General features: G+C 44.8%; 1 protein-coding gene and 1 long non-coding RNA gene across 7 annotated transcripts in view; one reads left to right on the top strand and one right to left on the bottom strand.

Annotated features, from left to right (window-relative positions):
* DIP2B (disco interacting protein 2 homolog B) overlaps positions 1 to 17,369 on the bottom strand; it is a 220,652-nt gene that overhangs the window by 7,811 nt on the left and 195,472 nt on the right. For all 6 annotated transcript variants that reach the window (XM_072797923.1, XM_072797922.1, XM_072797924.1 and 3 more), the window contains 11 exons: positions 15,270 to 15,393; positions 13,869 to 13,990; positions 11,948 to 12,059; positions 9,696 to 9,805; positions 8,860 to 8,990; positions 7,058 to 7,226; positions 5,789 to 5,959; positions 4,730 to 4,791; positions 3,515 to 3,572; positions 1,228 to 1,302; positions 99 to 276 (listed from right to left, as the gene is read on the bottom strand). In XM_072797923.1, the coding sequence (XP_072654024.1) occupies positions 99 to 276; positions 1,228 to 1,302; positions 3,515 to 3,572; positions 4,730 to 4,791; positions 5,789 to 5,959; positions 7,058 to 7,226; positions 8,860 to 8,990; positions 9,696 to 9,805; positions 11,948 to 12,059; positions 13,869 to 13,990; positions 15,270 to 15,393 (1,312 nt within the window). The remainder of the gene's footprint in view (positions 1 to 98; positions 277 to 1,227; positions 1,303 to 3,514; positions 3,573 to 4,729; positions 4,792 to 5,788; positions 5,960 to 7,057; positions 7,227 to 8,859; positions 8,991 to 9,695; positions 9,806 to 11,947; positions 12,060 to 13,868; positions 13,991 to 15,269; positions 15,394 to 17,369) is intronic.
* LOC140617101 (uncharacterized) lies at positions 39 to 2,403 on the top strand. The gene is made up of 3 exons (XR_012017348.1): positions 39 to 662; positions 950 to 2,034; positions 2,277 to 2,403. It is a non-coding gene; the product is annotated as an uncharacterized lncRNA (long non-coding RNA).

Raw genomic sequence — 17,369 nt, forward strand, 5'->3', positions numbered from 1 at the left:
GAGCAGGCCGCAGGGGGACAGGCCGCGGGGACCGTGGGGGCAGGCTGCAGGGGACAGGCCGCGAGGGCGTGGAAGGGGGAGCCGGGCGGGGGAGCTACCTCCGGTGGCCGCGGTGAGCTCCGTCCTGCGGACAAAACCAAGGTATCCCGTCCGAGCCCAGAGCGTCTGGGCAGCGTCCCCAAAGCTCAGGCGGGTGTTGAAATGATCGGCTTGAAGAGTCTCGCTGTCATAGATGGTGTAGTAGCCGCTGGCCGTGTGGGGGCTGTTCACCCAAATCTACAAGAAAAGGGAGTCGGTCACGTTTCCCGGGAACACGCAGGACGGCGCCCCTTCACTCCCAGGGCGGCTTGTCACCTTTTAAGAATTCCCCTTGTTACGCCAACAAGCACACGGGCGGCCTTCGCTCAGCAAGGGCTTCCCACGCGCCCATCAGAGCCGGGCGGGCTCCCCGCGCCCTGGACGCCCGACGAGAGCGCGGCAGCCCAGCGCACGGTGCGTACAAGGCCCCCGGGAAGAGCGCGGGGCCTGAACTCCCACGGCACGGAGCAGGGGCTAACAACGGTCACCACTAGCATTTCCTGAGAACCCACGAGCGACGGGCGCTGCCCCGTGCGCCTCAGAGATGGGCAATAACGTACTTCGCTGTCGCACAATTTCACGAGGTGGGTGAGGCGGGTGCAATTATTTTTTTACGGATGAGGAAACTGAGGCCCAGAAAGAGTAGGCCCCGGGCTCGCTAGTCAGGGGCTGCTAAGGGGCAGGCCAGGCCGTCTGTGGCAAACTACGGGGTGAGACATCGCTGCCCCTCAAATATCTGAGGGAAGAAAAATTAAGTCTTTAAAAAAATGTATCGATATTAATACACATATGGATACATTTTAGAATAGAATATAAAATCTCCACGTTTTTAAAACACTGAGTATTTGTGGCTCCTTTCGGTTCCCGACAGGTGGAGACAGGGAGGACGTGCCCATCTTCTTCCGGCGAAGGCAACGTCCGTGCACAAGCCGGGCGAGCTCCAGCCCGGCTGCCTCAATCCGCCTCCACCCCGCTCTCAGGCTCCCTCTTCTTCGTCTCGGGCCTTCCGGAGAAGATTAAAACCCTTTTAAAAGGTGACAATTCACAACGGAAGAGAAGCTAATAAATCCAGTTTCACGGATTCTCGAAGGTGAGCCCGGAAGTCCGTACTGCCGACTCTTCAGAGTAAAGGTGAAAACCGGTACGTACCTCTCCGAGATGAGAGTCTCCGACAGGCCCTTTGGTCTCGGGATTAACGATGACCACTTTCACGCCAGGTAAGATCTGAGCACGAGGGAAACAGAGGACCACCTCTAAGGACCCCCGGACACGCAGTCCGCCGCCTCCCTCGTGGCGAGCGCGCCAAGGCCGCGGCGACGGCGCCCGGTGCCCGCTGGACTGTCCTCGGTGGACACCGGAGGCGGGGGGTCCGCCCTCCCGGCAAACCAGGGAGCCAGCGGCCCGCTCTCTCTTCAGAGGGACGAGAAACTACAGCCCAGAGCCGGAGAGCAGGCCCCGGTCAAGCACCGCCCTTTCTCCTCATGGGCCCTGCTCACTGGAGCGCGGCCAGAACTCCCTAGAGCAGGAAGGGCAGCGGGGAGACATGAGGCATCGGCCTAAGGGGGCGGCCTTGGCAGGAGAATGGGCCTGCCCCTGGGATCTCCCTCAGGAGAGGAAAGCAGCCGGGGCTGGCCCAAGAGGGGCCCACGGCTTCTCTGGCCACCCATCTGCTGTCCCTTGGACCTCCTTTTCCATCTTGGGTTTCTAGGGTCTGGGGCCAGCTGAGGAGCGCTGCGACGACTACCTAGGCTCCCACATCCAAGACCTCAAGGGAGGAAAAGACGCGCCGGGCGAGGTGGGGCACCGCGCTAAGGCTTCTGGGGCGCCCAGCCACGAGCTGAGGCAGGTGGAGATCTGACAAGGTGGTAAGACCTGCCCGACTCCACTTGGAAGAGTTCAAACGGCAGAGAGGAGCTGGAGTTAGTGCCCCAGGGACCGGATCTGCGGCTTGACGGGGTACGCAGGATCCCCTGCTTTCTTTTTTTTTTTTAAAGATTTTATTTATTCATGAGAGACACACAGAGAGAGGCAGAGACACAGGCACAGGGAGAGGCAGACTCCCGTGCAGGAAGCCCAACGCGGGACTCGATCCCGGGTCTCCGGGATTACACCCTGGGCTGAAGGGGGCGCTAAACCGCTGCGCCACCGGGGCTGCCCGATCCCCTGCTTTCTTTAGAACCTCCCCCTCTGCCTTTCAGAATTACTAGAAGGACTTCGGAGGCATCGTCCCTCTCTCCTCAAAAGAATGAGAAACTCAAAAAAAAAAAAAAAAAAAGAATGAGAAACTCGCCAGCTTATGCTGATGTTCCATCACCCTCAGTGAAGTGTTCAGAGCTGCTACAGACGTAATGTAGACGTAATGGTCCCTCCAACAGTCACGCGCTATGTAATCGACCTAAACCCCCAAGGTGATGGTATCAGGAGCCGGGGCCTCCCACCGCGTGAGGACACAGCAACAGGATGGCCAACTCTGAACCACAAATCCTTCGCCAGGACCTGCTGGTGCCATGATCCTGGACTTCCCAGTCCCCAGAACTGTGAGGAGTACGTTTGTTCTTTATAAGCCACCCGGTCTATGGTGTTCTGTGACAGCAGCCCAAAGGGACTCCAAAGAGCTGTGTCTGCTCTTGAACGTTTTATTTTTTTAATTTTATTTTTTTTTGTTCTTGAACATTTTAAAGCCTCAACCTAATCTAAGAAATCTTCTCCCCAGAGACACGCACTCTCTCTATCTGTAATCCCTTCCCCGTTTTGATTTCTCTTTCAGCTTTAAACACATGTATGCCTTCCCTGATCTGCAACCGCACCGCCCCACTGCCACCTACTTTTCTCCTTGTAACATTTATAAAGACAGGACTGAAAAAAAAAAAAAAAAAAAAAGACAGGACTGCCTCTTTCTAAGTGTTGTTCGCCCCTTCACTTTGAATGTAATGAACACTGAATTTTGCTGATTTGTCAAAATAGAATAAGGTGTCAGTTGGATAAAAAAAATCTGTGGAAATGAAGAGAGTTCAAATCTAGAATTCTTATCTATGTCTCATATGAATTCAAAAGTATTAGCTAAGGTGAAATTCTTGATTTATCTTCAGAATTCACTCAAGGCTTGCCTGGGTGCTAATATATTCTAGGCTTCGGATTTCTTTAAAATGAACCACCTAAAAAATAAAAAATAGGGCAGCCCGGGTGGCTCAGCAGTTTAGCACCACCTTCAGCCCAGGGTGTGATCCTGGAGACCCAGGATCGAGTCCCACGTCAGGCTTCCTGCAGGGAGCCTGTTTCTCTCCCTCTGCCTGTGTCTCTGCCTCTCTCTGTTTCTCTCTGTGTGTCTTCCATGAATAAATAAATAAAATCTTAAAAATAAAATAAGATAAATAAAAAATGAAATGAACCGTTTCCCCAGGCAGACCACCTTCCAAAGGTTAATAGAACAAATTACCTTTCCAGACTCTGAGAGGAGCAAACTCTGGGGGGCACCCCGCTCCACAAGACGAACCCTGCAGAAGAACAATATTCACTATACACACACACACACACACACACACACACACACACTTGAAAAACTAGCTGCACCGTGTCTGCTACAGCTACATACTGCCCTCCTAAGGCCTCTACTTTGTGTCTCCTTCTCATGCTACAGCAGAGTTTCTCAGACTCAGCACTATGACATTTTGGGTCAGATAATGTGCTTTTATAATTTTTAGTGAGGGGCTATCTATTCTGTGCGTTGTAGGGTGTTTAGCAACATCCCAGGCCCCTACCCACTAGATGTCAGTAGCAACCCTTTTGCTGTGACAACCTAAACCGGCTGTGGACATTGTCAAAGGTCCTCTGGAGGGCAAATTCTCCTCAGGCTGAGACCCACTGTGCTCTCCCTGTGCAGGATGGGGCAGTGCCAGGGGGCACATCAGTGAATGCCGCTGAGGTCAGTGGGGCCTGGGCAAAGGTCCCAGAGCCCTAGGGCCAGGTGCTCACCTTGGGACATAGCTAACATTTCCCCTGTAAGCTGATGAGGAGGAGGGCTTTTACTCCTGGGGTTTGGATAAAGTGTGGTTTCAAAAACTCTACTCTGCCTCATTTATCTTATCTGTTCCATCTTTTATTTTTAAACTCCCAGAGCAAAGAGCCTATCATCCATTTTAGTTCAGTTTATATCAAACATCACAAAATATTTCTACACAGGAAGGAACTAAGTATTACACTTTAATATTAAAGAACAGCATAGCAACTATGAGAATTAAAGCTTTCTTCTTACAAGTGTAAATCTCATCAGGTGTCTTTTTTTTTTAAAGATTTATTTATTTATGATAGACACAGAGAGAGAGAGAGAGGGAGAAGAGAGAAAGAGAGAGAAAGAGAGAGAGGCAGAGACACAGGAGGAGGGAGAAGCAGGCTCCATGCCAGGAGCCTGACGTGGGACTCGATCCCGGGACTCCAGGATCACGCCCTGGGCCAAAGGCAGGCACTAAACCGCTGAGCCATCCAGGGATCCCCCTTATCAGGTGTTAATAAAAACAAATTCCTTCCCTCTTCCCATCCCTCCTGGGAAGATACACATAAAAGGGATGAGGGAGAGAGCCAGCTTTTTCCAGGCTCGGAAATTTTTCATGCTTAGAAACTCCAATAGGGAGTGAGCACAATAAATCTACTGTACCTGTCATGTCTCAATGATTTCAGATCTACATACACAGTAGTTGGATCAGGCCCTGAAGTTCCCTAAAGAAAAAGAAATCAATGCATTGTTTATTTACGTATTTCCATATTTCACATTCTCAAATCAAGAAATAATTTAGCCATATGTATAGAAAATCCACACTCTGTTTTGAAAGCTCACCCTCTTTGAACAGATGAGGCAGGGTTGCAGTCAACACCTGAAAGAGACTCACGGCCTCGTGTTTCTTTCCCTCCCTCCCCTGAGAGAGTAGGCCAGGGCCTGGTCTCGGGGCTGGAGAAGCCCCCGAGAGGCTACCAGGCTGAGGAGGGGCTTCCTCCCTGGACTTAAGGCAGACACGAGACCGGCCGGCATCCCCTGGATTTTCAGAACCAACACTGGCCTAGGTGAATGGCAGGGAGCCTGGGATGGGGCTCCATGGGTAAATCACCATGATGCTACCTGAAAGTCACTTGCCCATGGTCACGGAAGCCCTGAAAGCACCCACCCACGGCTGCCATCTTCTCTTACTCTCACTCTCGTCCATGCCTGTATTTACCATATGAGTCCCCAAGCCACAGAAAATCACTTAGTTCTTCTCGTTATTTACCCACCAAGAATAACATGGCAATCTTGCCATATGGCTGAAGAAAAGAATACAGACTTATTTGTGCTTCCTTTGTTTAAAAAAAGGGGGGGGGGAGACAGAGAAACATAAGGTAAATATAAGATATTGATAAAATTCAAAGAGGAGTCAAAAATCTTGATTCATCATTATGTACCATTAAACTACTACAAGAAACGTGGAAATCGGCGTTCAGCTGCCGGGCGTGGCCTGAGGGCATGCACCTAGTAAGGGGGTGATCCCACAGAAGGAGCCTGTGAAGAACAACGCTATTATCTTCACCCTGTAGGTGCGCCAAGTGAGGCAGGCGAAGCCCGCGGTCCCAGAGCAGGTAAGTGGAACCGGGCTTGTTTCAGGCTGGCTGGCTGCTCAGCCTTGGCTGTGGAGCACCACACACTTCTCTTCCCCTGACCATCAAGGAATTTCATGATCATCACCTGTAAACATATCGCTACGTTGACTCTTGATCCAAAAGTGGTGCTGACAGCCCGAGGGGACAGCCCGATGTCTTTGAAGAGCTTGGAGAAGGACTGCTGGAGGGCGATGCGGGGCCGCTCCTCGGCCACAACCACACATGTCCGGATGCAGGAGAGGTTGATTCCTCTGGTCTGTAAGACACCAACGGCAGGGAGCTGAAGTTAGTAGGAATGCAAAAAGGACTGAATAGGCAGGGCCACTGTTCTATCTCTCCAGTCAGGAAAAGCCAAGGAATGGTGTAGTCTCATCTCAGACGCCCAGGGAAAAGAAATGCCAAATGCCAACGCATTCCACTAACATTACTACCCACTGGTGAGTCTGTTCATTCTCTATCTCTTTCCTCTTTCATCTAAAAACCTTAGATTCTTCAGGGACCCATTTTTATATCTCCCCATTTCTGTACTTTAGATGTCTTCCTATTTCAAAATGGAGAGAGGGGACTGAGAGAAAAAGAGATCTAGCATTCCAGAGACTGAATCTTACTTCTTTTTATCCTTAAGATCATAATTCTCTATTATTTTTTAAAATTTAAATTCAATTAACATAGAGCGTATTATTGGTTTTAGAGGTAGAGGCCAGTGAATCAACAGTCTCGTATTAACACTCAGTGCTCATCACATCATGTGCCCTCCTTAATGCCCATCACCCAGCTACGCCATCCCCCACCCTCTCCCCTCCAGCAGCCCTCAGTTTGTTTCCTAGAGTTAAGAGTCTCTTATGGTTTGTCTCCCTTTCTGATTTCGTCTTGTTTAATTTTTCCTTCCTTCCCCCCATGCTCTTCTGTTTTGTTTCTTAAATTTCACGTAATTTTCTATTAAGAAAATCAGTCTTCTGACTCTCTCATATGTCAGTCAGACATATCATCCCCGGATACACATATGAATGAGTTACCCCTATCTTTGGGGCAGTCCCCAATCTCTACTCCTCTGAGACTGCAAATTTTATTAGAAAAAGTCCTAATGGAGGTCAGAGTTGTCTTTCATCTTTACACAGTCATTTCCATTCAGCCTCCTGACTAGTTTCATCTTCCTCTCCACAAAGTAAGACTCAGATTAAGCTCTGAAAGAACATATTAGATTAGCGGAAGAAATAAAATTCCTGAGGTTTACAAAATGTTGACTGGCTAGAAAAAAACAGGCAGATCTGCCTGTCAAACCCTACTCGGGTATCATGTTGCCTGGCCCATTTCTTTAAAACCCTCTGGACCGGCTACTTGTGGTACTTCTTACCTTTAGCACTTCCACCTGGTTCCCAAGCCCTTTGGTGCAGAGCTCCATTACTGAGTAGGAGCAGAAAGTGTCCCTTATTTTGTACTGGTTGACAGTGGAGAGCCAGAGGAAAAGGTTGTTTTCTAACTCCATAGGAGGAATTAAGATGGACTGGTGCCCTGAGTAGACACTGCAACGAAGAAAGGCGAGAGCTGACATTATCAATTCATCGAGATATCTTGATGTACACCATCCATTCAACCAACGTTTATTGCCCGTGAAGTGCAGTGTGAGGTCATATTAGATATAAAGGTCTAAGAATCAATCTTGTTCCTGTCCAACTCACAAGACATGATAACTACCATAAAACAGACTGGTATATACAGTAACTGAGATGTGAAGATCATTAGATCAAGATCATCATAAAATAAAAAGCAAGTTGTCCAAATTAGGAAAGTTGGGTGGTGGGGTGTGTGTGTGAGTGCGTTTCATTGAGTAGGTATTGCTTAAGCGGGGGCTTAAAGAATGAGCAGGAATTTGGCTGGAGGAAATGGGGGTGGGGGTGAGAGCATTCCAGGCAGAGGAACAGCATATGGGAAGGAAAAGAAACCCAGAAGTATATGGTGTGTTTAAAGTCATCAGAAATAGCAGCCTACTACGAAATCTTATAGCACAGGACGCATCACAGGGAAGTGGTGAGAAGTGAGGCCAGAAAGGTTGGGACCAAACTGTAATACAAGAGCATAATTATGGTCTGAGGGAGCTTAGACTTTCCCCGGCAGACAGTCGCTGCAGGCTTTAAGCTGGGGTGAATCTAGCACCATGGAGAGGGACTGGAGACACAGACATTGATGACGGAGAGACAGGAGAGGTGAGAGATGGTGAGGCCTGGAATCCGGACAGTGCAGCCAGGATAAAAACAAAGGAATGACAGAGTCACATATTAGACGTATAGTTCACAGCCATCAACCTTCAACCTCTTAAACCCAAGTACAGATCAGAATCACAAGGAACCCAAGAATCTTGTATTTAAAAAATACTGGAATTGTGGTTGCTACCTCTGGAGATGTAAATTAGTGAGTCTGGGGAAAGCCCGTTATTTAGCCTTTTTTTAAAGACCCCTAGGTGATTCTTATGTACAGACGGGTTTAGGGAAAATGGAGCCACAAAGGACATGACACTTAACTGGATGCGAGACATACAGATACAGAAGTGGAAGATCATGCTCACAGTCCTAGTGAGTCCTAGTCCCTAAGGTGAATGGTCCCATCCTAACAAAGATAAGGACACTCAGAAGAATGCTGAGTTGTAGGTGACTGTGAAGCGTTCATGGAGATGTCTACCAGGGAGGTGAGCATGCAGGGCTGAGATAAGGCTCCCTGGGAGGAGTGGGGATCTGCTATTCCATAAGACACAATCTGGACAGGACACGCATGCTACTTTCCAGCAACACGCTGTCATCCAATCTCATTATACTCCTTCCTGCCAAACCTAGGGGGTACGTCCTGGCTGTCAAAGGATGACATATTTCACCCAAGTGTCATCCTTCTACTTGGCTCTGCTTCTAAAATGAGGATTACAGGATGGAGTAGAGAGTAAGTAATAAGATCTCCGACGTTTTGTATGAGGCATAAAACTAACTGATAAGGGAAAAAGGGAATATAAACAAAACTAAATGAGCTTCACAGATATATCAGGTGCACGAATTCTGGAAACATCAGCATTTTGTTGAAACCAAATTAAGGTAGCAAAGGGAAGGATGAGATGGTTATAGCCCCAAAGACATCCCCACTCATTCTGTTACTTTGCTTTTCCATTCCTACCTGCAGAGACACCAGAGTGCAAAGCCAAGTCCACAGTAAGGGTCAAGGCAGATGGCGATTTGCCGAGAAGAGTACAACTCACACTGGAGCTTGATGGCTCTACAGAGAGCATTGACTGCAGAGTGGGACATCTGGAAAGTAGGGAACATGGAACACGATGGAACTGGCATCCCCACAGGCAGAAAAAGCTCTAATGATAGCTCTGAAAAGTTTCAATCTCCCCCAAACTCCTCAAAATGATGTCTATTTTCAATTGTTTAAAAAACCTATCTAAGTCTGGGGCGCTGGGTGGCTCAGTCAGTTAGGTGTGTGACTTTTTGTTTCGGCTCAGGTCATGATCCCAGGGTCATGAGATAGAGCCCCATGTCAAACTCTATCCTCAGAGGGAGTCTGCTTGAGAGTCTGTCCCTCCCTCTCCCTCCACAGCCTCTAAAATAAATAATAAATAAATCTAAAAAAAAAAAAAAAAGCCTACAGAAGTCTAATGTAAGGCAACATACTTTTGTTCATTAGTTAATACCAAGTTCTACAAAACATGAATCTATGTTTTCTTACTGGCTTTTACTGTGACTCTTATTATCTTATTAGCTCTTATTAGCTTCTAGGCCAGGTTCAGAACTCTTCATAACACAGATTCCTTGGGATAACTTATTCCGGAAGAGCCAATGCTTTTATTTAAATATAGCAAGGACCTTTGATCCTCCACCTACTGGTCTCTGGTACAACCAGTTGGCCCCCACATCTGAAGTCCCTGGGGGCAGTGGTCATCTCTATTTTTTGCAGACCTGGCATTTTCCCAGCATCCAGAGAGAGTGAAGATATCCAGAGCACTCTACCTTCACTCCCGTAAGCATGCCAGTTGTGGAGACACTAAAATCAAGATACGCCAGCATCTCGGGAGTAGGAGGCTTATACAACTGAGGTAATCTTTTCCTGGGTAAATCATCTGCAATGAAAAGAAAAAAACCTGATGTCAATCAGACACACTGGAGCATGAAAATCATCGCTCTTCAGCTGGTTTTCTATGGCTTTGCTATGGACAAATATAGCCTCCGAAATTTGCTAAAGCTTAGGCTTCTCTTATTTAACTAAACAGCTCATGTATGTCACTCCTAGAAGTGGGTTGGGGCTGAGGACACTACTGGGTAATAGAAGTAAAGCAAATCTACATCAGGCAAATGTATTTCTTAGGTTAGTAAGGGGTCATGTAACACGGAGGCAGAAGACATGAACTAAGGAAGCAGATCGCTGGTGTTCAAATCCAGCTCTGCCTTTTGTCATCAAAGTGACTTGGGAGTTATTTAACTTGTGTCTGTTTCCTGATCTCTAAACTGGGAATAATACCTACCTTCATAGAACTGATAGGAAGGTAAATCACATAGAGCACTTTTAAAACAACTCAAAAAACTCAAAAGTCTTAGTTGTTATCATGCTGGTTCCAAGTTAAAGTTCATTATTTACCATTTAGTACATGCGATAATTATGGACTGCTTTAAGAGTTTTTTCCAAGTTAACGTGGTAGATTTTTAAGAATGAAAAGCTAGAATTAGGGGTTATTTTCCTTTGCTTGTTTATTTATACACTTCCTCCCACATTTGCTTCGTAAGTGTGTCAAAACCAACAGTGTCAAGGATATCTCCGCTCCCAACCAAGCCTCTTTAATGGCTCCTCTGGCTTTCTGGATCAAGAAACAATTCTGACTCTGACTTTTAAATCTCTCTATCATTAGGCACCAATCTCTGGTCCAGGCAAAGACTTTATCTATCCCTCAACACACTTTTGTATAGGGTGGGGTTCCTCATGTTCCTAAAGAAACCTTCCTGTTGTCTCTATCAGAGTCCACGGTTCAGGTCTTTCTGAAGTGTGACCAAGTCCAAAAGCCACAGTAGATCCACCTGCATCATTAATACCAACACAGTCCATTTGTGTTATATAACTGTGCTTATGTCCTTTAAGTAACAAATCTAAAAAACTCTAGTTCAGCATCTGGCACACAACCATCACAGAGAACTGCCATCCCTGCATTTAAGCCCATACAAATGTTCCTGAGTTGGACAGACACCATGCAGCACTTATTGAAAAGAGGGACAGAAGAAATTAATGGTTAAGAGGCTGGGAGTGGAGCCAAATTGACTGGGTTTGAATTTTAGTTCTGCTACTTACTTAACTTCCCTATACCTGTTATCCCCATTTGTAAAATGAGGATAAAACTCACACCTATCTAATAGGGTTGGGGTAGGGATAAAATTAGGTAATACGTTAGATGACTGGCATATAACTAGGGTGCAATAAAAGATGTTATTATTATGATTATGTGCAAGGTGCTTTACATTATGTCATTTAACCTTTACAGCTCCATGAAGTGGTTATCACAACTCCCACTTTGTGGACAGTTTTGCCCAAGTTAGTAGGGATACACAGAGAGTAACAACAGAGTATCAGGATTTAAATATCATCTACTTGACTCCAAAACCCACTCTCTTTCCTCTACCAACATTCTCCAGGTATCCCCATGTCTTATCCCCCATGCTTTTTTAGCAGGAATACCATCTAAAATTCATGTACTTTATAGTTTCTGAAGTACTTTCCTATTATGCTGCACTTGATATTCTCAAAAAATATGAGTCAGGTATGGGTAAGTAGCATTTCAGGAAAGGATAATCACAGAGAAGGTTATAAAGAAAATAAGTACTTGAGTTTGAACTAGAACCAGGTCTTCTGACTCCTAGTCCAATGATGTTTTAACTATATCACATCTGGAAATCAAGAATCAGATCATCTTTATATGGCCTTACATGTACGTGGTTACATTCTACATAAGAATCTAACTGCTATTTGAGGATTTCAAGAGTAAGAGAAACACACTTTTGTTTCAAGAGCTCTAAGCAGACTGTGATCTGCATCTTTGGATCTGGTTGTTGTAGCATCTAGTCCAGAGAACCAGACATGAAGTTTTGCCTCTCTCTTAGCAGGTGGAATGTGTTGCAACCTAAGGGTCGCATAAATGTCTTTAGCATGAGAATTCAGGGGATCTCAGGGAGTGAATACTCTTGCCCCTTCAATAGCTCTGGAGAGATCTCCCTTTCACCTGTGTCAATGATGGTTGGCCACGTTTTCACATCCACAGCAGCTGCTGCCTCTCGGGACCTCAGTAACCTCATTAGGGTCTGTGTGGTGAGAATGCAGGCCGCTTTGCTGACCTAGAAAACAAATGGAGAGAAATAAGCACCAGGAAGCTTATCCCCCAGGTGGCACTATAGGTTCTGGCTGCTGTTAAAAGCAACTCATACTGGACTAGAAGCACACCATTCTGGACAGGACAGTACTTGTTTTTCAAAGAACATACAATAGTACAATGGATGTTGTACTATTTGTCCTTCTGGAAATGTGTAACACTGAATTGTCTCAGAAGGATGGTCTTGTTATTGTTTACAACACTGCTTCTAAAATATTTCATAGTTATAATCTCAGTATGGATTCCAACATCTCTTGATTTCATGAAGACCATGATAAAGTAAAAACATGGATTTTGTATCGCTCAGGGAATGCGAGGAGTCAGAGCAGGAGTTCGTGTTTGTCACAGTCTAGTGAATGGAGAAATTTACTAGATCTAGAACATACCCTGAATTTGAGGGATGTGGAGCTGTCACAGAAAACAAGCTCTCCTTCATACCTACACGTGGAAACGCAAAGTGACCAACTTCCCCTTGAACTGTCAAAAGAAGGAAACTCCCTGCTGCTCTGGCCTACTTTGCACAACGTAAAGAGGGCATTTTGCTGAACTGAACTCTGTAATAAAATCATCTACGGTGAACATGGTTTTTATACTGCAGGCTCTGGCTGCTGATACAACAGTGGTTCTTAGAGAAACAAATGCTACACAAATTAGAATTCTGTGTCTTTGGGATGCCTGGGTGGCTCAGCGGTTGAGCATCTCCCTTTGGCTCAGGGCATGATCCTAGGGTCCTGGGATCAAGTCCCGCATCGGGCCCCCTGCATGGAACCTGCTTCTCCCTCTGCCTCTGTCTCTGCCTCTCTGTGTGTGTCTCTCATGAATAAATAAATAAAATCTTAAAAAAAAAAAAAAAGAACTCTGCCTCTTTGCTGTAATATGAATTAGAATATGATGCAATACAGATTTATGTTACTTCCTTCAATTCTTATATTCTCTAGAAACTTCTATCCCCGAATGTGGGTGGCTCAGTCAGTTAAGCGTCTGCCTTCAGCTCTGGTATTATCCCAGAGTCCCAGGGTCGAGCCCCACACTGGGCTCCCTGCTCTGTGGACAGTCTGCTTCCCCCTTTCCCTCTGCTCCTCCCCCTGCTTGTGCTCTCTCTTTCTCTCAAATAAATAAATCTTAAAACAAAACAAAAAACTTCTAACACCTCCAGGGCAAGATCTGGATACCTTTTATACTATACCAAATGAATTTATAAAAGTGACTAAAATAAAAATGACCAACACGAGGGAGAATTCAATTTGGCATGTAACTACCTGGGCTACTGTCCAGAAAAAAATTAAAACATTTTTTAAGAAGGGAGGAAAAAAAATCCCAAGGTGTTTTTTTTTTTTAAGATTTTATTTATTTATTTATAAGAGAAGCAGAGACATAAACAGAGGGAGAAGTAGGCTCCCTGCAGGGAGCCGGATGTGGGACTTGATCCCGGGACTCTGGGATCACGCCCTGAGCCAAAATCAGACGCTCAACTGCTGAGCCATACAGGTGTTCCAAAAACCCCAAATTTTAAGGAGAATTACTAATGACAGCTTTACCTCCTTAACGTTCATGATAAAAACACAATTCTGTGTCTCACCAATAATCACTTTCTCAGATTCCTTCACTGAAAAATGTTAGCCATTTTGGTTAGATAAATGAAAAGGAGGCGGTTTTCAGGAGACAGATTTGACTTCCTGACTCAATAAAACCAGAAAATTAGTAAGGATCTTGAGCTGTCCGACTCTGGATTTTATCAGATGAGGACAAGGCCAAGATAATGCTTGGTACTTACATCAACAATCATGCGGACAGTGGGCAATGTGGCCGTAAGGTTCTGAGCATGAGGAGGTCGGACAGTGACAGGTATGCACCCCGCATACAGGCAACCATAGAATGCAGCTATTAACTCGATGCCTGCAAAACAGAGTCACTTAGCTGCCCAGCATCACTGAGAAACTAAAAAGCAGATCTTCCAAAACCAGTTTATTCAACCATGTGCCAGTTTATTGAGATCATAATTTAACACTGATAACAGCTGAAGAAAATTTTTAAATCAAGAAGGAACTGAACATAAAGAAGGAAAACAACTTTATAAATACAGAGAAGCCAAGAATAAGTAACAGGCCAGAAGTAAACTCTTGAGAGACACCTGAGGAAGGTATTTTGCTATCATAACTTGATATTGCTTAGTAGAAATAATTGCAGAAATCAGGTCTGGTAACTTAGGAGATAAAAGAACGGGGAAAGGAGGGCTAAGGAACACCTGAGATTTAAAAAATTTAGAAGGCTGCTGTGTGACGAGCAATTAGACTTCTGAGATGTCCCTCCATCTGTAATGTGAGTTTTAGGGAGGCAAAGTGAGACTCAATGTGAAGACAACCCTCTACTACCAGGACATGGAGAGTGGCCTCGGGGGGAAAAGCTCTGGTCCATCACCATGTCATTCATTGGTGGGTGGAAGACAATCCCACATGAACACCATAGGAGGGATTCTTTTACTTTTTAAGAAATCTTAGTATCAGTGCAAATAAAATAGCATAGTAAGTATTACAGAACAAAATGAACTAAGGGGGATAAAAGACCAGAGAAGGCCAGAGGCCAAACACATGAGTGGTTATGTGACAGAAGAATAAAGAAACGAACAACTCAAATATTTCATATAACAACATTCTGGTTATTTGCACCAAACTGTCATCAAATAATGGAGTCCCTCTTACTGTGAAGAGAACACTTTAAAATTAAACAAGAGCATGGAAGACGAAAGCAGCAATAACAAAGGAAGACCACACAATGAGCAGGATATAAAGAATGCAAAGTCAAAAAAGTTCATGCACAATATTCTTTAGGAACTGGGTGCTGGGTGAACACTCCTAGAAACAAAGCACCTCTTTTGAGGGTCTCCAAAAGAGAAAAAGTCTTCGTTTATTCATTTGATATTTACCATAGCACCAGCAACTATGCCGGACAGTGGGAATATTAGGGTAAATACAATAGACACACTTCCAGCAGAGCCACGGTGCTGCCCAACTCCAGGGAGTGAGGCTGGGTTCTTACCTTAGCCTGGGTGCCTGGGGCTCCCAGACCTGGGAAGTGCACGGCCTACCCGGGGCGCAGAGGGCGGCCCTCACTTCTCCTCTCACGCTCTGTGGTCTGATAATGGAGCTTGAGTCTAGTTTAACAACCCAACACCTACCAGGTGGATAGAGCAACACCACGTTGTCTCCTGCATTTAGATGCCCCTTATCACCAAGAACTGCCGCAATCCTCTCTGCTCGCTTATGAAGCTGAAGGCAATTGGCTGTGCACACCGTAGTTCCCTTTACATAGAAGAAAGAATAAGTGGGTCAAAACTCAGGAAATGAAACAGTGACAACTATAGCCAATTCAACGTTGTATCAGAAAGGCCTGTGCCTCAGTAGATTCTTTTTAGCAAGTTATCAATTCCAGTGAAAATTCTCCTAGTACAGAAAGACGTGCAGTATTCCTTTTCTATTTTAGTGACTGAAGGAACTCTGGGAATATTGACATTAACTTAATCAGATATATGCATTTATAGTCTTTCTTAAGATAGCTTCAAAAATAGGAATTTTTTATTTAAATGAGGAAATAAGAGTGGAAGGAAAACAAAGGAAAAAAAGGATGAGGGCGGCAGTGAGGTCAGGACAGTCACTGCTGGCTGTATGGCCGTGTGCATTTGTTGTGCGTAACACAAATTTGGCTCTGAATTTTCTAACAGCAAACATATATACAAAACAGTAACAATGAATCAGAGTCCACTAGACAATAATAGAGATTAGCAGATTAGAAAATGGCTGATTCTTCATGATCCTAAGAGTAATTTTCCTGAAGGTCTTCATCAATTCCTTTGTGTTAATTCAAGTTCCACTGAGCTGGGCTTTTGAAACCCTTTTGTGTGTAAAATAAAACACACAAGTATGAAAGCGCATAAAATATGAATGTATAGCATAATGGAAAATCACAAAGCAAGCAACTGTGTAAGAACCAGCATGGCATGAGAAAGACCACTTCCAACAGCACAAAAGCACCCCCGGGGTCCCCTGGGTCTAGTCTTGTCTTTTCTTTCCCTTTGTATGTAACCACTACTTTGACTTTTTAATCTTAATCACTGATTTCCTTTTCCTTATGATGTTACCACCTGAGAAATATTTGATTTTATATAAATGTAACTGTACGGCACATATTTCTGTTTTGCTTCTTTCTCTAAACATTAAAAGTCAGCTATGCTGCAGTACACGGATATAGTTCATTCATTTTTGCTGCTGCGTAGTATTTAACTGTACAAATGGACAACATCATTCTTGTACATGTATCCTCATGCATAAATACATGAGTTTTGGTAGAGGGTAGATCTATAGATGGAATTGTGGGGTAATTGGGTATGCCTATCTTCAACTTCACTTAATATATATTTTTTAAGATTTTATTTTATTTATTCATGAGCGGCAGAGAGAGAGAAAGAGAGAGAGAGAGAGAGGCAGAGACAGGCAGAGAGAGAAGGGGGCTCCATGCAGGGAGCCCGATGTGGGACTTGATCCTGGGACTCCAGGATCACGGCTTGGGCCGAAGGCAGATGCTCAATCGCTGAGCCAGCCAGGCATCCCAACTTCACTAAATAATTAAATTGAATTATTCTCTGCCTATTGTGCTAATACCATCCTATCTTAATTATTCTAACTCTAGAACTCAGTCTCACAAGAAAAACAAGTTTTACTGAGCTATTTTTAAAATAACTTTTAAGTTTCATTAATATAAAATAGTACATGTTCATATGGAAAATTCAGACAAGTAAAATATAAGTCAGATGTAACCACTATCACCATTCTGGCGTGTATTTTCCTGATTTTTAAAAAATGAGTATATATTATATATAAATTCACATGCAACATCAAAAAAAAAGTTACCACATTATACTATCTGCCTGAAGCTGTGTATTGCACTGGTAAAGAATGTGGGCTCAGAAGACAGCTCTGGGTTCAAATGAAATAGCTAATTTCCTAGTTCTACCACTTACTAGCCTTGTGACCTCAGGCAAGTCATTTTATGTCTCTGGGCCTCAGTTCCCTCCACTTTAAAATGAACTATGAAATATATAGGGCCCACAACAGGGTCTTCAGTAGGCATTCGGTTATTATTATTATTATTATTTTTAAAGATTTATTTATTTATCTCAGAAAGAGTGAGCGAGCACAAGTGGGAGGTGCAGAAGGAGAGGGTAAATCTCAAGTAGACCCTGGCTGAGCACAGAGCCCAATGTGGGGCTCCATCTCATGAC

Source organism: Canis lupus, chromosome 25, assembly GCF_048164855.1.
Source record: "Canis lupus baileyi chromosome 25, mCanLup2.hap1, whole genome shotgun sequence".
Lineage (NCBI taxonomy): Eukaryota > Metazoa > Chordata > Mammalia > Carnivora > Canidae > Canis > Canis lupus.